The sequence below is a fragment of the Sphaerodactylus townsendi genome, linkage group LG05 (assembly GCF_021028975.2).
Source record: "Sphaerodactylus townsendi isolate TG3544 linkage group LG05, MPM_Stown_v2.3, whole genome shotgun sequence".
Taxonomy (NCBI): Eukaryota; Metazoa; Chordata; class Lepidosauria; order Squamata; family Sphaerodactylidae; genus Sphaerodactylus; species Sphaerodactylus townsendi.
Window position 1 is genome coordinate 125964932 of NC_059429.1, and position 21345 is coordinate 125986276.

The window sequence follows — 21345 nt, forward strand, 5'->3', positions numbered from 1 at the left end:
ACCGGGTTTGATTCCCCGCTCTGACACTTGAGCTGTGGAGGCTAATCAGATTAGCTTGTGCACTCCAACACATGCCAGCTGGGTGACCCTGGGCTAATCACAGTTCTTTGGAGCATTCTCAGCCCCACCTACCTCACAGGCTGTTTGTTGTGAGGGGGGAAAGGAGATTGTAAGTCCCTTTGAGTCTCCTTACAGGAGAGAAAGGGAGATATAAATCCAAAACTCCTCCAACTCCTGCTCCTGCTCCTGCTCCTGCTCCTCCTGCTCCTCCTCCTCTTCTTCTTCTTCTTCTTCTTCTTCTTCTTCTTCTTCTTCTTCTTCTTCTTCTTCTTCTTCTTCTTCTTCTTCTTCTTCTTCTTCTTCTTCTTCTTCTTCTTCTTCTTCTTCTTCTTCTTCTTCTTCAGCCTGCAAAGATAGTTTTGAAACTGTGTGTGCTAGGCCTGGTGAAGCCAGAAGGAAAACTAAGTGGGATGCCTTTGGTCAAGGTGGCACTTCAGTCCTTTTTCATAGTTTTGGCACCACCCAATGGTTAACAAGAAAAAGACTAGACAGAGAAGCAGTATAATATAGTGGTTACAGTATTACACCATGGCAGGGAATACTTGGCTTCAAATACTGAGTCACTCGTGAAATTAATCTCTGCACCTAGAAGGGTTGTTGTGAGGATAAAATAGAGAAGAACCTTAGAGAATAAAAGGAGAACCATTTGACAGAACAACAGTGCAATCTAGAACAACGAAGTCAATGGGCGGGAGTCAGTCTGTTCTGGATTGCACTGTGCATTATTTTAATATATGCAAATGTGATTAACTGCAGACCAGCTTTTTTTGGGCCAAGAATTTGGTGGCTCATAGTGCAAAGTATGCAAAGCTACTCCACTAGTCTAGAGTAGCTTCTTCAAATAACAGAGGGCCAGCGTAGGGTAGAGGATAGAAACCCCAGATCCCTGCTCTGCCATGGAAGTTCACTGGATGATTTGGGGCCTTAGAATGTTTAGAATCATAGAGTTGGAAGAGACCCCAAGGGCCACCCAGTCCAACCCCCTGCCATGCAGGAACACACAATCAAAGAACGCCCAACAGCTGCGTATTCAGCCTCTGTTTAAAACTTCCAAATAAGGAAACTCCACCGCCCTCCGAGGCAGCATTGTCAGAACAGCCCTTACTCTCACAAAGTTCTTCCTAGTGTTTAGGTGGAATGCCTTTTCTCATAGTTTGACTCTATCACTCTGTGATAAAACTTTGCATCACATCATGATGTTATGGCCACATCAAGTCCTGCAAGCATGGCACTTTGTTGCAGAGGGCAAAGGAATACGCACTGGAGTTGACACTTTGACGGGAACCACACGTTTCCTTTTCAGTTCCAGTGCAGAGGGAAAGAATGAAAACCACAAACCATTCCCTTCATAACTAATGTAATGTCCTTTAGCTGTAGCACAGAAGATAACATTCAGGCATCTTCATACAAACAGCAGCTCAGTTTATTGTCAACAGAGAGAGAAGCCTGGACACACAAAGTCTACCAACATGGAGAGAGACTAAAGGAGCGCAACTACAGGCTCATAATAAAACACTGTGTTAAATAAATACACCTCAGGTGTGATGCCAGTCACAATCTCTCAGCCTTAATCACTCTCGCAAGTTATTTTGTGAGGGGGGAAATGTGAAAAAGAGAGAATCCGCATATCGTTTCTGACTGCTACGTGTAAGAAAACAGAATATGCGTTAAAGCACAGAGTCATCCAAACTTCGCGGCCCTCCAGATAAAGTTATGGACTACGAGTTCTATCATGGTACCTTGCCAGCATGATGCTGGCAGGGGTTGACTCGGAACTGTGTAGTCCATGTTATCTGGAGAACGTCATGATTCTTCTGTCTAGATAAAGATTGACCATTTGCCTTATGGGGTGAGGAGCGCAGATTTTTGGAGACTTCGGTTGAAAGCGCTGGAGCAGCTAAGGTCAAAAACTCCCGCAGTTTTTGCCTTGGTCTTCGCTGAGCATTGCTTTCACGGTGCCCATTGCGGCTAATTCACATCGCCTTTTTCGCCTTCACCTGTGGAGAAAAGGATAAATCTTGATGCTTGTTTCTCAAGGACCCCTTTCCCTTTCGCAGCCAAGAAACCTTTCCCTTCATGTTCTCCTTCTGTACCAATCTACACTGTGGCACTGCCATGCCCCTCAGCGGGGAAGAGGGAAAAGCCCTTTGAACAGCTCAAAAGTGAGGAGAATTTGAAGCTCAGCTCTGCCATTTTGAAGGGACAGCTTAACACACACACAACATAGTGGCTATCGTTTCTCCTTTACTTCAAAGACAACGATATTTCTCCAGAGTAAAGGAGGGGCAACGGGAACAGGGCAAGTCACACAGAGTGCTGTCCGGCCACTCCTTTTATTGCAAGGTTCCCTACTGTCCACGTGAGGAGATTTGTGGACTGCCAGAAACTTCACAGGCATTATTACAGGCCGCCAGAGAGAACACAACAGCATCCCTTCGCCTTCGAGCAGATCAGTTAGCGATAAGATTCCTACAGCTGTTTCCCACCGTCTACCAAGACAAGAAAGAATGTATGAATAGTCCTCTCTGATCAGCAAGAACCGACTCAATATGTCCTGTGATTCTTTGTTTCTGGTTGTGTGTTGCCGGGAACAAAGCGTTTTCAGCCTTTTGAAAAACTTGACCTTCCCGGAACTGCAAAAACAATTCAAAATACCACAGTCTTGCGAGAGCTTAAGGTTGAAAAGAGCAGTCTAATGTGAAAGGAAGCGTTCATGGAGAGGAAAGAACGTTCCCTGGTAACTAACTAACTACCAGGGCATCTAACACACAGAGTTAAGGAATAATAGAAACACGCCGTCAAAATGGAGGTTGTAGTGCTTGAGGGGGGGGAGAAGCTTGCCGTCTTCTAATACAGTCCTCTTTGTTTCTGGAGGCCCTGATTTGCATACTATGCTAATTGTTTGCTAATTAAGCAGATCACATGCATTCCATGCTGCACTGACTACCGGTTGTGTTGTGTCTGCTCTTGGTTACTACTACAAAACCAGACCCAAATCCATTCTGACTGGCGGCAACTAGATCAGGAAGTCCAACTCTGAGCTGGGAAATTCCTGGAGATTTAGGGATGGAGCCTTGTGAAGGCAAGTTTTGGGGAGGGGGAGGGGAGGGACCTTAGCAAAATATAAGGCCATCTCTGCGGCACCCCTCAAAGCAGCCATTTTGTTCAGGGGAATTGGCCTCTGTATTATGGAGATCAGTTGTAACTCTGTGAGACCAACAGGTCTCACCTGGAGACTGGCAAATATAGTGTCTTTCTCTAGAACAGGGGTAGGGAACCTGCGGCTCGAGAGCCGTATGCGGCTCTTCTGCCCTTGCACTGTGGCTCCAGCTCCTCATCCTTGCACCCGCCTCTGCAGGCATGTGCAGGGCAGGCGACTAACTTTCTGCAGTCGGCTGGGCCTCACAAGCTGCGAGGAGCTTTCCCCTCTTGCCCAGCCCCCCCCCCATTGGAAGCCGGGAGGCTTTCCGCCCAGCTTCATCCTTGCCTCAGCCCTGCAGCAGGTGGCAGAGTGAGGCACATCCACGCTTCTCCTTGTGAATGAGTGGAGTAAAAAGGTTTTAAAAACCCTATATATATAGTGTTATCTTTATTTTAAATGTCAAAAATTATTTGTGGCTCCAAGTGTTTTCTTTTCCCGTGGAAAACGGGTCCAAATGGCTCTTTGAGTGTTAAAGGTTCCCTACCCCTGCTCTAGAATCTCTACCCATGTTTCTTGAGAGACGCAGTGTTTGAAAGTCTGAAGCTTTAGGATTACAGACATACACTCTGCCCTGAGTTATAGCCCTTTTGTGGTCGAAAGGTTTTTAATCTATGAAAGTTAGAAAATCAGGCCAGCTAATGCCCCTGACAGAGACTATATGGCATGTGCAGAGTTAAAACAAATCTAGACAACTAGGCTGTATAGGAACTCCAAGAGTGTCCTGTGAGCTTGTCCTTTGGCTGGGCCTTTTAACATCACCAGGTACCATATTATTGGTCTGGCAACCAGTGGAGGGGAGGGGCCTAGCAACCAGTGAAAGTGTGGGAGAAACATGGAAGGGCACCATTTGGCAAAAATATATCAGTTACGTGGAAAACCTGGAAGTGATGTCACTCCTCTCTAGGAACTGCAGAAAAATTATATGATTTTTACCATAGAGTTTCTGCTGATTCCTAGAGAGGACTAATATCACTTCTGAGTTTAGCGTAATAATGACATCCCACCAGCCTGACGGTGATTTTTTTTGTTGTTGTTGCTTATTTTCTTCCTGCCTTAGTGGGAGGCCTGGCAACTCTGTAACAGAAAATATCATCTTAACCTAATGCATGAATGGTTCCTCATGTAGTAAATTAGGGACTCTGGCCCAAATACTCCTAAACGCTTTACAAAGAAAATAGCAGAATTTCGCCTTGCCCGAGGACCCATCTTCTAGATCTAATTCCTAATCTAAAAAGGAATCTTCCATTAAATACACCTCCACATCACGGATAACAGCCTATTAACCCATTTGCAAGTCTACCACAATCTATCAATCAACCCCACTGTACTCTTTGTATTCATGCTATTAACATATGTTTGGGAGTAAGATAACATTACTTTTGGAGCAGTTTAATGAGGAAGGATGGTAGCGTTTGAACTGTACAAAATTCTTCATCAAGCTTGCCACCCTGTACTGAAAACTGTTGTTCCAATGGAAAATCTCACTTTAGATTGACTGCATGGGGGGAAAGCCTGTTTTTTCAATGGACTTATTTCCCAGTAAGTGTGTGTAACCCCCATGCCCAGAATGGGTTGGCCCAGAATGGGTTGACCCAGTAAGGGGTGGAGACTCGGAGCAGCAGAGAGGCTGAAAGAGCTCTTTTGCAGAAGAACAAGGCTACCAGACTCTGACCTTGATTTCTATAAGCCCTTAACACCTTGTTAAGGTAATTTCAATATTGTTGGGAACTACTGGGAAGGTAGTTGTTGTTTTGCTGTGTTGTAAATGTTGGAGTTTATTGTTTCAGGGTTTCTTTTGTGGTTGTAATGGGTGAGAGTTCTCCTGGAGACCTTCATCATGTTGCAACCTGTTCATCAAGCCCTTGGATTCTTCAGGAGCCAGCCAACTTGCAAAGAAGATTTGGACTTGGCAATATCAGTAGACTGTAAATAGAAGGACTTGAAATGCAACCTGAACAGGACCTTGAATTGTAACGTTAAATGTTGATGTTTTAAAAGTGTTAATTGTAAAGAAAGTAAACCATTTTGTTGTTTAAATTTGGTTCTTTGCAACTCATTCCAGGTTCTGCCCCACAGAACCCACAGAAGGAGGGATTCTGTGCATAGGATTACAGCCTCGGGATGTGCATAGGATTACAGCCTCGGGATCTAACCAGATGAGGCCCTGGGATTAGATCTTCCCATTGTTTTCCAAATACAAATAAGACTTAAGAGTCCAGGTGCTCGGGAGCAACCTAAGAGAATTAACCTCCCCTTTTCCTCCCTCCGCCCCCCCACCCCCAACTGAATCAAGACCTTTTATCACAGCTTTTTCTGACCTGGCATCCAGTGTGTCATTGGTTAGACTCAGGAGGCAATACCTTAGGTTGGACCTAATGAGGAATGTTGTGTAACTTTCAAGCTTGCATGTGTAACCTCAGCTTGTGGGTTCTGTGGGGCAGAAGTTGGAATGAGTTTGCAACAACAATTTTTAAAAACAAAATGGTTTACTTTCTCTGAGCATACAAGCATTCAAAACATCAAAGCCATTTCAACATCCACACTTCAGGTCCTGTTCAGGTTTGCATTTTCAAGTCCTTCTAGTTACAGTCTTGTAATGCCAAGTCCAATTCTTCTTTGCAAGTGGGTTGGCTCCTGAAGACTCCAAGGGCTTGGTGAGCAGGATTCAACATGATGAAGGTTTCCAGAAGAACTCTCACCCATTACAAACACACAAAAAAACCCTTAACAAGGTGTTAAGGGCTTACACAAATCAAGGTTGGAGTCTGGTAGCCTTGTCTCCTCCAAACTAGCTCTGCAGCCTTCTGCTGCTTTGAGTCTCCACCCCTTTCTGGGTCAACCCATTCTGAGCATGGGGGTTACACATGCACATAAGGAGTTAAGAATTGCTCTACCTGTTTCTATTCTGTTCTTCTCTAATGGTGATTTGACATCCTACCGTTGGTTTAACAGTGAAGAAACATTCTCTAGGCTGAGGGAGGCATTTTCCCAACCTCGACAACAAAAGCATTAAACTTGTTTTTCCTCCATCAGGAGCAGAAAACACAGAAATTACATCCCTCTTTTAAAAATCCCTTTTCAAAAGGTGACCATTTGCCCCTCACCTAGCAAAACCTGAAATGTCACGAGAGCAAGTTTAAGGCAACATCAGAGACGAGGCAAAGGGAGGACACGGGGAGAAGGAGGAATTGGTGCGTGTTTGTTTGTTTTCGAGTGTGTGTGTCTTAGCACAAGGACATCCGCGTAATGAGCTATCCTTTATTCAGCTGTGCCTGCCAAAAAGAGGGACAGATTTTTCAAGACAGAAAATTGTGCTGGGTTCTGCCTTGCCTTGCTGGGTAACCACGGGCAATAACAATGCAAAGAGCCGCACGGAAAATCGGATCATGTCACCTCAGACACAAAGCTTGAAATTACATTGCGAGTCTTTCTGTAGATAACCTCACCTGATCGGCCCGTACGGCCCGCGTTCTGCAGGCTTGTCAAACCGGATGACTTTTCGGCAGGGAGAACGGATAGAAGCCGCTTCTGATTAAAAGCGGTCCTCGGGGGAGACGAAAATTGTCCCTCTTTATATAAACACACGCAGAGAGAGATTTCTCAACGAGGAAGGATTTTGTTTGTGATGGCTACAACTAAGAGGAGGCCTGTAATTGTTAGTTGATCAAGCGTTTAATTAATAATCGTGCTCAGCATTTCCTGAGTGCTTTCGGCGTTCGAAGCACGGTATCTGTGGTGTTTACTAATTTACAGCCTTCTCTTCCTTCCTGGAACTTAAAACGATATACAAAAAAAATTCCAAGGAAGTGTCTCACTGAGGCACTGTCCGGACATAGAGGCCTATTTAGTTTTAGTAAGGCGGCCATTTTATATGCTTTCCAAACATGCTCCTGGATGGCTATTGTGGGTTTGTTGGGCTGTGTGATTGTGGTCTACCAGACCACATGACCTACCACACAACCTAACAGATAATCAATTCTGGCCATGAAAGCCTTCGACAATACATACCGCTGAACCTCATGGTAATCAATCCAATCCAATCCAAAAACCTTTATTAGGCATAAACCAGAAGTTCCATACATTCCAAGTACAAAAACAGGATCATTGTTATATATCATGCAGAACATGGATTAAAAATGTAGCAACTGCTTCAGACTTTTCTACATTAGGGCTGTTCAATAGCTTAGACATTTTTAGTTTGTCTGAGAGAAACATAAATTCTAGAGGGAGTAAAGCTCCCAGATCGGTTCTAATATCATTATACCTCGAACAGTAAAGCAGGATATGAGGGATTGAGTCCATAGCATTGGGACAGTACTGCCAACAACGCTCACTTTGTGGGATGTTAAGGAAACGACTTCGAAGATAGACCAAGGGGAATGAGTTGCACCTTGCTCTTGTCATGACCCATCTGCACCTCATGATAATCATAGAGGAAGAAGAATTTGGATTTATACCTCACCTTTCTCTCATGTAAGAAGTCTCAAAGCAGCTTACAAACTCATTTTCCCTTCCTCTCCCCACAACAACCTCCCCACAACCTCTAGCCCTGAATACTCCATGAGTTGGAAGAAGAAGAGTTTGGATTGATACCCTGCTTTTCTCAACCATAGGGAGTCTCAAAGTGGCTTTCAAGCTCCTTTCCTTTCCCCACAACAGACATCATGTGAGGTGGGTGGGTGGGGCTGGGAGAGTTCAGAGAGAACTGTGACTAGCCCAAAGTCACCCAGCAGGCTTTGTGTGGAGGAGCAGGGAAACAAATCCAGCTCACATGATAAGATTCCGCTGCTCAAGTGGAGGAGTGGGGAATCAAACCCAATTCTCCAGATTAGAGTCCACCACTCTTAACCACTACACCACACTGGTTCAGTAAGGTGTGTGTGTGGGGGGGGGGGGGAATGCCAAACTGCAGCTGAGCTATGGGAAGCCTGTAGGGTTTTCAAGGCAGGAGGCAAACAGAAGTCACTTGATATTGCTTGCCACTGTGTAGTAACCCTGGACTTCCTTGTACTAACTAGGGCTGATCTCGCTTTGTTTCTTTTTTAAAAAAATAGATTTTTATTATTTTTTTCTGCAAAAAAACATAATTCAGAAAAAAAGAGAAGGAAAAATAGAACGGTGAATGCATCTACATCAATAACCAGTTGTACTGAAGGAACACCAAATGCAATTCAGAATATAATAAAAAAAATGCTTTTATGATCCTTCAGTATTTTGAAAATCTTGCTGTAGATCCGATTAAGGAAAAGGAAAGAAAAACTTTAAAACAAACGACAAACAAAAGAAATAGAACGTGCAGAGAAAACAAAAGTCAGGGATGAAAGAGGGAGCGGGGTGGCGAAAGATGGAGAAGCTGTTTCTTGAACCCCAAAGGCTGTTCACACTTACTGATCCTAGATGTTACCAAAACTAGTGGGTCAGAAAGGAATGCAAATTAGTTCACCTGTTGAATTAAAGGTCCCCAGAGATACTGGGGAGGCAAGAGCTAGACCCAGTGGCACAGTGGTTAAGAGCAGCAGTGGTGTCGTGGTTAAGAGCAGGTGCACTCTAATCTGGAGGAACTGGGTTTGATTCCCCACTCTGCCCGCCTGAGCTGTGGAGGCTTATCTGGGGAATTCAGATTAGCCTGTACACTCCAACACACGCCAGCCGGGTGACCTTGGGCTGGTCACAGTTCTTCGGAGCTCTCTCAGCCCCACCCACCTCACAGGGTGTTTGTTGTGAGTTTGCCTCGGTTTTCATCGGTTTAGGTTTTCATCGATTCTTTTCGGACGGATTATCAACGAAAACCGAGGTTCTATTGTACCTACTTGATAAGGTATCTGTTGTATAGGGAGAGGAAAGTAAGGAGTTTGTAAGCTGCTTTGAGAAAAGCGGGGTAGAAATCTAAACTCTTAGAATCATAGAGCCATCCAGTCCAACCCCCTGAGATGCAGGAAGAAACAATCAATGCATTCCTGACCGATGACCATCCAGTCTCTGTTTTAAAACCTCCAAAGAAGGAGACTCCACCACACTCCCAGGCAGTGTATTCCACTGTTGAACAGCCATTACTGTCAGGAAGTTCTTCCTAATGTTTAGGTGAAATCTCTTTTCCTGTACCATGAACCTATTACATCTTGTCCTAGTCTCTGGAGCAGCAGAGAACAAGCTTGCTCCCTCTTCAACATGACATTCCTTCAAATATTTAAACATGGCTATCACGTCACCCCTTAACCTTCTCTTCTGCACACCAAACACACCCAATTCCCTAAGTGTCACCTCATAGGGCATGGATTCCAGACCTTTGGCCATTTTGGTCGCCCTCCTCTGAACACTCTCCAACTTGTCAATATTTGTCTTCTTCTTTTTCTCCTTCTGTCAGAGTAGATAATATTGATCCAGACAGATCAACAATCTGATTCTATTCAGGCCAACTTAATGTGTTCACTCTCAGAAAGTTAATGACTTCCCAACTGGCAGCTGATAGACTCATATAGAAGATGATCTCTAAGACTGGTAGCAGTGGCGTAGGAGGTTAAGAGCTCGTGTATCTAATCTGGAGGAACCGGGATTGATTCCCCGCTCTGCCGCCTGAGCTGTGGAGGCTTATCTGGGGAATTCAGATTAGCCTGTACACTCCCACATACGCCAGCTGGGTGACCTTGGGCTAGTCACAGCTTCTCGGAGCTCTCTCAGCCCCACCCACCTCACAGGGTGTTTGTTGTGAAGGGGGAAGGGCAAGGAGATTGTCAGCCCCTTTGAGTCTCCTGCAGGAGAGAAAGGGGGGATATCAATCCAAACTCTTCTTCTTTTTCTTCTTATACAGTGGAACCTCGGTTTTCATAGGTAATCCGTTCAGCAGGAGCCGGCGAAAACTGAAACCGACAAAAACCGAGGCACCATAGGGCCACCTACCTTGCAGTCCTGGGTTGCCCTCTAGTGACGCGATTTTGATGGTCAGCAGTAGATGGCAATTTACAAAAACCAAGGCGACTGACGAAATCCAAGTCAACTTTTTCGCCCAGGCAATCGACGAAAACCAAAACAAATGAAAACCGAGGGCGATGAAAACCGAGGTTGCACTGTATCTTTGATTGGCTGAGCAATGGCCAGCCCTGCCCCCAGTAGTTGGAGCAGCCAACAGACAACACAAAGAGCATTAATGACCCCTTAAAACAAGGATCCATACTCTTTTTGAGCTTATGGGCCCATTTGGATTTCTGCCATGGCAGGATGGGGGCCACAACAAAATGGCTGCCAGAGCTTAGTGCAGATCTTGTGCTATGGTGGCAGCTGTTGCCGAAGCAACATTTTTTTTTATAAAATCTGCAGTCAATCAAATCTCCAGTAGCCAATCAGAAGCCTTGCTGGGTAAAATCCTGGCCGCCCACTACCGAAAAAGACTTTGCAGGCACCAGAAAAGGTGTCAGCCAGTACTGTGGAGGCATTTAGAAAACAAGCCAATACTCACACACATGCCCAGCTTGGCCCTCCTGTTCAAAAGCCACCCTAAACATAGTTTAAGAGTCACTTTCTATATTATTACAGCCCAAGCTCACTCAGAGGGCTGCTGTGAGGAGAAAACAGGTGAAAGTGATCTGGGTATACTGCCCTGTACTCCTTGGAGAAAGAATTGGGTTTTTAAAAAGTGCTGAACTGATAGTGTTCTGGCCCTTTAACTGGACAGTGGGCACTATTTAGAATCCAAATGGCAAATGTTTGGCATCTGCTCGGTGCATGCATCTTCCTCTCTCTTGGTAATCTGAAGTGACATCTGAAGAAGTGAGCTGTGACTCGTGGAAGCTCACACCCTGCCAGAAACGTTGTTAGTTGTGAAGGTTCCTCTGGACTGTAGCCCTTCTCTTTCTCTTGGCTGAAGGTCTCCGTCTGCATTGTTTTGTTTTGCTCTTTGCAAGGAGCATAACTTCTTGACCACACCAATCATCCGGGCTCTTTGTGTGAACAGCCAAGAACCTCAACAATCCCCAAACATTCCTGAATTTGAAAGGGACGTTTGGAGGGGGGGGGGAGCCCACATTCAAATGCAAGAATCTTTCAGCCTCGTCACTGAAACACGTTCCCGGCATAAGCCCCTCTGCCATCCGAGCTCATGCGCTGGGAGGCACACATGATGTACAATTTCAATTTTGTTCCTCGTCTCTGTAAAAAGCGATTTCCTTGGTGGCATGAGATCCTTATCTCCCTCGCAAGCCTTGTAAATGGGGCGGGGGAGGAAACGGAAAGCCTCTCGTCCTGTTCAGGAGGGGCCGAGCCGAGTCCCCAAATGTTAGCAAGAGATACCCTGTGGCAGGTGGCTCTCTAAAAAGTTATTACAAACCCTGCAAGGATTATAGATATGAATTTGAAATAGAGACATTCTCCATTATTGGCAGCCTGACTCCTGTCATGATGACAAGAGGAGCGCTTGTTCCCGACAGTTAAAAGATGTCCTGAGAACCAAAAAAAAAAAATGTACATTATTAAAAAATGCCCTCAGACACCGCCTGATTTATCTGCATTATGTGCTTTAGTGGTTTCCCTGCTAAGACGAGGTAACCGGCATCCCAACAATTTCCAAGCCAGTAGGAAGAGCGTGCCTAAACTCTTGCAGACACAATGAAATCATCTGCAGTAAACGGGGAAGCACATCTGTGCCACAAAGAGGAGGAAATATGGCTGGCTCATAAATCGACAGCCGACGCAGAGTTTTAACAGCTAGAATCTGTTTCTGCAGAATGAGATGGTAGATTGAAGCAGTAACGTTCTGGTCTCTCCCATTTCGGATAACAGGTAGGAGGCAGTCATAATTCTGAATGTGGGGGGGGGGAACTTACATTTAGAGAGGCAGTGTGTCATAGCAGTTAGAGCACTGGACTAAAGTGTGGGTTCAGATCCTCATGTGGAAGACAGTCAGCCCAATCCAGATGGGAGGTGCAATTGGGCTGTGGAACCGGCAGAGGACCACGCCAATGCCTTTGTCCCCTCTGCAGGTGTAACCTCTATCTGTGGGTTCTGTGGGGCAGAACTTGGAATGAGTTTGCAACAACAAAATTTAAAAACAAAATGGTTTACTTTCTTAACATATAACATATAACATCAACATTTAACATCACACTTCAAGGTCCTGTTCAGGTTGCATTTTCAAGTCCTTATATTTACAGTCTACTGATACTGCCAAGTCCAATTATTCTTTGCAAGTGGGTTGGCTCCTGAAGACTCCAAGGGCTTGATGAACAGGATTCACCATGATGAAGGTTTCCAGGAGAACTTTCACCCATTACAAACTCAAAAAGAAGCCCTTAACACCTTGTTATACAACCAAGGTCCGAGTCTGGTAGCCTTGTCTCCTCCAAACTACATGAGCTCTGCAGCCTCGTGCTGCTTTGAGTCTCCACCCCTTTCTGGGTCAACCCATTCTGAGCATGGGGTTACACAGGCTCAAGGGCACCACACTTGCAGAAGGGGCAGAGGCGCCAGTGGCCAGCCACCCCTCACTCCGCAGTGGTGAAAACCTGGAAGTCCAGGATGCTGTGGAGCTGGGCTGGTGTTCCCATTTAATGTAGGTGTGGCAGCAGGGGGATAGGTCTGGTTGTTCTGGGAGTTGGAGCTGACGTTAGTTGGCTTCTGCTGGTGTTCCAGTCCAGGAACACAGTCCCCTGGCCTTAATGGCTTGTGTTGCACAAAAGTGCAGTGTCAGCCCGTTTGTTCTACAGAGTGATTCAGGTGGCTGGAAGGACTTCCTCCTTTCCATGCCGTCTGAATCCCCAGTGGAGGCAGGTCAGCACCACCTTCACAGAACCGTCCCTGGTCGCCTCTGCTCACCCCCTCCCTCAATCTGGACTGCACTGTAAATCATAGAATCATAGAGTTGGAAGATACATAAGAACATAACAACAAGCCAGCTGGATCAGACCAAAGTCCATCTAGTCCAGCTCTCTGCTACTCGCAGTGGCCCACCAGGTGCCTTGGGGAGCTCACATATAGGATGTGAACACAATACCCCAAGAGCCATCAAGTCCAACCCCCTGCCCAGCAGGAACACACAACCAAAGCACTCCTGATAGGTGGCCATCCAGCCTCTCTTTAAAAACCTCCAAAGAAGGAGACTCCACCACATTCCCAAGGTAGTGCATTCCACTGTCAAACAGCCCTTACTGTCAGGAAGTTTTTCCTGATGTTTAGGTGGAATCTCTTTCTCTTCCCCTTGAACCCATTACTCCTGGTCCTAGTCTCTGGAGCTGCAGAAAACAAGTTTGCTCCCTCACCAACATGATCTGAGATTGCAAATGCCTTAACAGTCCAGGTGATCGGGAGCAACAGCCGCAGAAGGCCATTGCATTCACATCCTGCACGTGAGCTCCCAAAGGCACCTGGTGGGCCACTGCGAGTAGCAGAGAGCTGGACTAGATGGACTCTGGTCTGATCCAGCTGGCATGTTCTTATGACATCCCTTCAAATATCTAAACATGGCTATCATGTCACCTCTTAACCTTTTCTTCACCAAACTAAACATCCCCAGCTCCCTAAGTCTCTCCTCATAAGGCATGGATTCCAGACCTTTGACCATTTTTGGTTGCCCTCCTAAAATAGTAAAAGCAGGGCTGCCTTAGCCCACCCAGGATTCTTTCAATGCAGGTGCCTTCAGCCTCCGTTCAGTTCTATCCAAAGCTGACACCCCTGCTTTGTTATTAGCATTGTTAAGGTACGTATTTTCAAAGGACTTTAAAGTGCGACGTGCAGAGTGACTTCAAAATCTTCTATGTATTTGGTTAGGAAATGTATACGCCACTCCTGCAGAGAACTGCTAGGGGCAGCTTACAAAGTAAAACACGATCAAATCAACAAACTTTTTAAAACCCAGCATCGTAACTCAGCCAGAGTGTTAAAAAAATTCATAAAGCAAGCATCATAGAGCAGCTCTCAGGGAAAAAGCAGACTGTAAAAACTGTTTTTAAGGATTAAGTTAAAAGCTTGGATTAAAAAAAATGTCCTAGCCGGGTGCCAGGTAAGTCTCAAGGGAGGAGGCATTCCACAAGCAAGGGGACACCACTGACAAAGCCCTGTCTGTGTTTGTCCCCACCCCACCCCACCCCTACCCCTCACCCTCCATCTCACTTCTGCAGGCAGATGCACAAATAACAAGACTTGGGGGGGGGGGGGAATCTGAATGGGGAACCTGACAGTGTGGGCAGTGGTAGGATCCAAAAATTTTAGTAACAGGTTCCCATGGTGGTGGGATTCAAACTGTGGCGTAGCGCCAATGGGGCTGGGTGGGGCATGACGGGGACATGGCTGGGCATTCCTGGGCAGGGCTGTGGCAAGGATGCAGCCGCTGTGCCGGTCCTTGGCCGGGAAACGAATGCACGCAGGCGCAGGCTGCCACGCACGCCGGTGCAGCTCCTGCTAGACTGCTTCAAATTCTGTGCACTACTGCTGAGAGGAGGGGCGTAACGAAGGCAACATTCACGTGGCAAAATCACCAATTAGTAACCCCCTCTCGGCACACACAAATAATTAGTAACCTACTCTCGGGAACCTGTGAGAACCTGCTGGATCCCACCTCTGAGTGTGGGTGGAATTGCTGTGGTCAAAGAGCCTGAATTCATTGAAAGCATTTGTCCAAAAGCACTGTGGAGATCAGTTGTGTTAAAACAGGGAGTCCACTCTCTTAAGCACTGTGCATAATGCTGCTCCCCTTTAATGCTGCGGGAGCAGTTTCCTCTCAAGATTAAACAAATGCTCAGTGTGCCAGCAGGAGTGACACTCTGAAATGTCTGTCTTCCGTTCAATGCCTGCCACCCAACGGTTTCAGCAAATTCTGTTTCGATAACTCAGTTCAAAGTGGCTGGGGGCGTGGGCTTTTTGTTTTTGTAGGGGGGAGGGTTGAACTTATTTCGCTCCTACGATATTTTACTCTCAGCAAGCTATTCTTTCTTAAATACCTGCTAGCCATTTTTTTCTCCCGTGTGTGACATATCTATACCATTCTGGCCTCTTGAGATGTGAACTAATAAATAGCAGACAGAGAATACTTAGTCTTTACTGTTCCTTTCGAATGTGACACAGCCAAGTTTTTATTAAGCTGTATATTCATAGCAACTAACCTTTGTTCTCTGCTGAATTCTCGTGTCCCTTTTTTTTCCCAAGGCTGGATTGGGAAAAGGAAGAGGTTTACCCATGCATGTCCCCTTTGTGGCTTTTGGCAGTGCAAGGCTAATCTCATTGGCTGTTAAGGACTTTCCAGGGTATATGGTTGTGGTCTGGTAGTTTTTGCTTATAGCGTTTCCCATGCAGCTATGGCTGGCATCTTCAGAGTCATGTCATGGTAAGTTATGTTACTGTGCCATACTGCGCCATAGAGAGAAACATCTTTCCATGACACCAGGGGCGTAACGAGGCAGCCCTGGGCAAACTGTAGCCCTGGGCAAAACCTGAGTTGGATGCCCCCCCCCCCATAGGCGGCCACTCCACCACGACCAAATTTTTTTTTGCACCAGGATATTGGTGCCTGCAGGGGGTGCATTTGTAGACATATCAGCACCAAAATTTCTGCATATCATCAGGAGACTGTCCTTATGCTACTCCCCATGTTTGGTGAGGTTTGGTTCAGGGAGTCCAAAGTTATGGACTCCCAAAGGGGGTGCCCCATCCCCCATTGTTTCCAATGGGAGCTAATAGGAGATGGGGGCTACAGTTTTGAGGGTCCATAACTTTGGCCCCCCTGAACCAAACTTCACCAGACTTGGGGGGTGCCATCATCTCCAGATGATACCCTGAAAATTTAGTGCTGATACATCCAAAAATGCACCCCCTGCAGGAACGTCCTAGAAATTTGCCCAAGAATCTTTGTTCTGCATTGAGTTTTCTGCATTTCTGTCAATGGGGGTTGCAGGCTGTGGGGGGCACATTTCTGAAGTCACAGTATCAAAACTTTCAGGGTCTCATCAGGAGACTGCCCTAATGATAATCCCCAAGTTTGGTGCAGTTTGGTTCAGGGGGGCCAAAGTTATGGACCCTCAAAACTGTAGCCCCCATCTCCTATTAGCTCCCATTGGAAACAATGGGGGATAGGGGCACCCCCTTTGGGAGTCCATAACTTTGGACTCCCTTAACCAAACCTCACCAAACTTGGGGGGTAGCATAAGGACAGTCTCCTGATGATACGCTGAAATTTTGGTGCCGCTAGCCTAAAAACTGCGCCCCCTGCAGGCCATAAATGGAAAACCACTAAAATACCCAAAAACGAACCCAGCATTTTGATGCCCCCCACAAGGTGATGCCCTGGGCAGTTGCCCACCTTGCCCAATGGGCATTACGCCAGTGCATGACATGCCTCTGAAGATGCCAGCTATAGGTGCAGGCAAAATGTTAAGAGCAAAAACTACCAGACCACGGCCACACAGACCATGACAGTCAATTTATTTCGTCCATGACAATATGCTTTGACAATATGCTGGTCTCATTCATTTCATTCATTCATTCATTCATTCATTCATACACATACACACACACACACACACACACACACACACACACACACACACACACACACAAAACCTTTATTAGGCATAATACTAATACAACAACCAGCATTATCCAGGCAAATGTTCCATACATAAAACCATCACAGGTTTTATTCCAAAGTTCCTAAAAGGAACCTTGCTACAGAATTTAAAATCACAGAAGAAGAGTTGTTTGGTAGGAATGCCACCTTCCCAGCAACAGAGTATTCCTTAAACTTAGCAGGAAGGAAAGTCAAAAGCCTGGTCCTAGCTTCCTTGTATTTGGGGCAGTTAAGCATTATATGTTCCATGGATTGCACCACTATAGAACAGTGGGGGCATTTCCGCTCTTGCGAGTCAATTTTAAGAAACCTCCCTTGGAGTACAGAACAAGGGAAGGAATTACAACAAGCCCTTGTGTATATCCATCTAAGCTTGGGCTCTTGGAGTTGGTCTCATTCATTTCAGTGGCAGCTACTTTCCGAGCAATGGCCCTTGTTACCAGACAGACCTGTTGTGGAACGGGGGGGGGGGGGGGGGGGGGGGGTTTTTGGGATGCATTACTCTACCGGTCTCCCCTAAAAGTGTCTTGGCGGTATTGGTTAAGATGGATGCCATCTCTTCAGTCCGTAGTGTAATGCCTTTAGGAAAAGAATCTGCCTGGATGCAAAATCAATGAATGGTCCCCCAAAAGACTATGATCCTAAATATCAGCGTGCACATGTTGTGTCATCTGTCTATGGCACTCCCCCTTCTCAATTACCTTCAGTTTCCCCTGGGTTTCTTTTAAGATCTTGGACTGGAGTTTTATAGGCTGACTTGGTTGGGCCAGGCTCAGGAGGTAGGGGGACGGCTGCCTTGGCTGGTTTCAGAATGGCATTGGGGGATGTTCCTGGACTGGAGAGCTTTCAGCAGGGCAGGGTGGCTGCCTTGAAAGGGCTTATTGGGCCTGTGAGCCAGCTGAGGCAAGCCCCCCTCACTCGGGAGCAATGGGGGTTGTCTCAGCTGGCCCATGGGCATGATAAGCCTTCTCAAGGAGCCAGATCCAGCCCATTGACCGTATGTTTGACACTCCTAATGTAGGCAGTCATTTTCTCATGGATTTCCCTTGCTGGTAAGGGCTGAGTGTATTTCAAGCATGAATACATACCCTGTTTCCCCGAATATCAGACATCCCCTGAAAATAAGACGTAGTAGAGGTTTTGCTGAAGTACGAAATATAAGGCATCCCCCGAAAGTAAGACGTAGCAAAGTTTTTGTTTGGAAGCATGCCCGGCGAACAGAACACAGAAAAATAAGACATCCCCTGAAAATAAGACATAGTGCATCTTTGGGAGCAAAAATTAATATAAGACACTGTCTTATTTTCGGGGAAACACGGTATTAATTTATATATATATATGTTACTCTCTGTGTTCTCTGTGTTTTGCTCATAACGTTTCCCATGCAGCTATGGCTGGCATCTTCAGCCACATATATACATACATACATATATTCAGCCACACATATATATACATACATATATATACATGCATATACATATACATACATATACATACATACATACATACATACATACATACATACATACATACACACACATATGCATATGCATATACATATACATATACATATGTATACATATATACATATATACATGTATATACACATACATACATATACATATACATATACATATACATATACATATACATATACATATACATATATATGTGTGTGTGTATATATGTGTGTGTGTGTATGTATATATAATATGGGTGCAAATTCAAAATGATGGTGGAATGAGTGTTCTCGTTCCCATTATTAGTAAACGCAAAAGAAAATGCAATTTCAAAACATGCAAATGAGAAAAACAACGACCAAGAGAAAATGCAGCTCCAGAAATAGCTGTCTAAATGAATCCTAGGAAGAAAAGTTTGCAGAGAAGCACATATTAATCAAGCATGACTGAGGACTGCCAAAATATTTAAATAAGAATGCAAAGGACCAGAGATTTCCGAGTCAGGCTTCTTGGGTGTCAAGCCGCACGCACTCCTATTAGATCTTCAATAAGTCTCGGCCTTGCCTATTGAGAAACTGTTTTATTACAGGGACATGAATCAACCAGACGTTTGGCTCCAGAATTTTTACTGTTTTGTTCTTCCACTAGCTGTGAAGATGCTTTTGTGGTTCTCTTGGGCAGAACAGTCCTGTGTGAAGGAGGTTTTTTTCTAGGTCAGAGGTGAGGAAGAGAATGACGTCCACCCCTTGAAGCCAATGTTGGGCCACCTGCTCAGAAACCCCATAGCAAAAGTTCTTATACAACTTCTAGAAGTAGGGCTTTGTGTGAGTCGGGTAGTGCAGAGCAGAGTGGGTTGGATCCTACAACTTGGGAGCACAAGGAGATGGCTTTCCTCTTGGCCCAGCAGACCCTCTTTGACCATTGAAAACCTAATGCAGAAGGTTTGGGGAGCTTTCGGAGACAAAACGCTCTGTGCTGCAGGAGGATGCAGAGAAGGGGAGGAATTCGATGTGTTCAAAATTCAGTGGATTCTAATCTGGAGAACCGGGTTTGATTCCTCATTCCTTCACATGACGCCTGCTAGGGTTAGGGTTAGGAGCAGCAGTGGCGTAGTGGTTAAGAGCAGGTGCATTCTAATCTGGAGGAACCAGGTTTGATTCCCCGCTCTGCCGCTTGAGCTGTGGGAGCTTATCTGGGGAATTCAGATTAGCCTGTGCACTCCCACACACGCCAGCTGGGTGACCTTGGGCTAGTCAAAGTTCTTCTGAGCTCTCTCAGCCCCACCTGCCTCACAGGGTGTTTGTTGTGAGGGGGAAAGTTGTTGTGAGTTTCCTTACAGGAGAGAAGAGGGGGGATATGAATCCAACTCTTCTTCTTCCAGGGGACCTTGAGCCTGTCACAGTTCTTTCAGAGCTCACTTAGTACCACCAGCTCCCACCAGGTGTCTGTTGTGGGGAGGGGAAGGGAAGGGAAGGCAATTATAAGCTGCTTTGAGACTCCTTGAAGATAGAGAAAAGGCGGTATAAAAATCAACTGTTCTTGTACTACATCCGTGGTGGCGAACCTTTGGCACTCCAGATGTTATGGACTACAATTCCCATCAGCCCCTGCCAGCATGGTCAATTGGCCATGCTGGCAGGGGCTGAGTGCTCAATCCTCTGGAGATCTCCACTCCTGTCTATCATCATGCGGGCCATCATATGTGTCATATATACATGAAATGTGGATGCCAGGAAGGCAGGATTAGATAACGGTGTCTAATCACCTTGCCTTGTTTACCAAAGCGTCAAATGCACTCTGGACTTCGAAAATAAAATTTAGCTGTGAAAAGAATGCGAAGGTGAAGACTCTAATGATGATAATGGATCGGATGCTGTGAATGAGTTCCACGCGGGCCAGTCTCTGCTGAGTTGTGCGTTCCCACCAAAATTTCAATTTCTGCAAGATCAATTGTTTTCAGTTGGCCCTCGCACGAATGGACGCTTACCTCCCAGTGGAGGCTATTACGTGTGCATGGAACTCGTCCATAGGCTCAAAGCCTACATTTTCAGTGCATACTTCTCTTCTACAGATTTTCCATGTATGTCTCTTTTGTTTGACTTCAGGCAGTTGACTACGAGATGAACAGGGCTTTTATGCTGACAGTGATGGTGTCCAACCAAGCTCCTCTAGCCAGCGGCATCCAGATGTCCTTCCAGTCTACAGCAGGGGTCACCATTTCGGTCACTGATGTCAACGAACCACCCTACTTCCCTGCAAACCACAGGCTCCTCAGGCTAGAAGAAGGAGTCCCTACAGGGACAGCGCTGACAACCTTTTCAGCGGTGGATCCAGACCGTTTCATGCAGCAGGCTGTGAGGTGCGGTAACAGATAAAAAACAAGCATTCTTGCTAAATCTCTGCTGTACATTTGATATGAACAAGACTAGCTTTGTGGTTAATTGTGTGATTGGCAGGGAGCTTCAGCCAATCCTGCCTCTTTGATGAGTGTGAACTTAAACTACCATGAGCTGAGCTTTGTGTTCCTGTGACATATGGATTGTCTCACTAAATTATGCACGTTTTATCAGGTACAGCCCTGTGGAGAAATGTCCATTAGAAGTGTAATGAACAGGCCATTTGGTTGGGGTCTGCAGTTAAGAACATAAGAACATAAGAACGAGCCAGCTGGATCAGACCAGAGTCCATCTAGTCCAGCACTCTGCTACTCGCAGTGGCCCACCAGGTGCCTTTGGGAGCTCACCTGCAGGATGTGAAAGCAATAGCCTCCTGCAACTGTTGCTCCCGAGCACCTGGACTGTTATGTTTATGGGCTACACAATGTTATGTTTATGGGCTACACTATGTTGGGAATGGTGTTAGATGCCCCAATGTGTAAGCCTCAAACAGAGAAGTTAGGGACCTATGCCAGGGAGCCAGGGAAGGACAGATTTAACTCTTCTGCCAGTGTGGTGAAGTGGTTAACAGTGGCAGACTCCAACGTGGCGAACCAGGTTTGATTCCCCACTCCTCCACATGAACAGCAGACAATAATCTGGAGAACCAGATTTGATTCCCCACTCTTCCACATGAAGCCT

At 45.9% G+C, this 21345-nt stretch overlaps 1 protein-coding gene across 1 annotated transcript in view; it reads left to right on the forward strand.

Moving 5' to 3' along the window:
- The window catches only part of CDH4 (cadherin 4), a 1081475-nt gene that overhangs the window by 1014655 nt on the left and 45475 nt on the right, over positions 1-21345 (forward strand). Inside the window, exon 9 of the mRNA XM_048498384.1 lies at positions 20374-20627. Coding sequence (XP_048354341.1) covers positions 20374-20627 — 254 coding nt within the window. The remainder of the gene's footprint in view (positions 1-20373; positions 20628-21345) is intronic.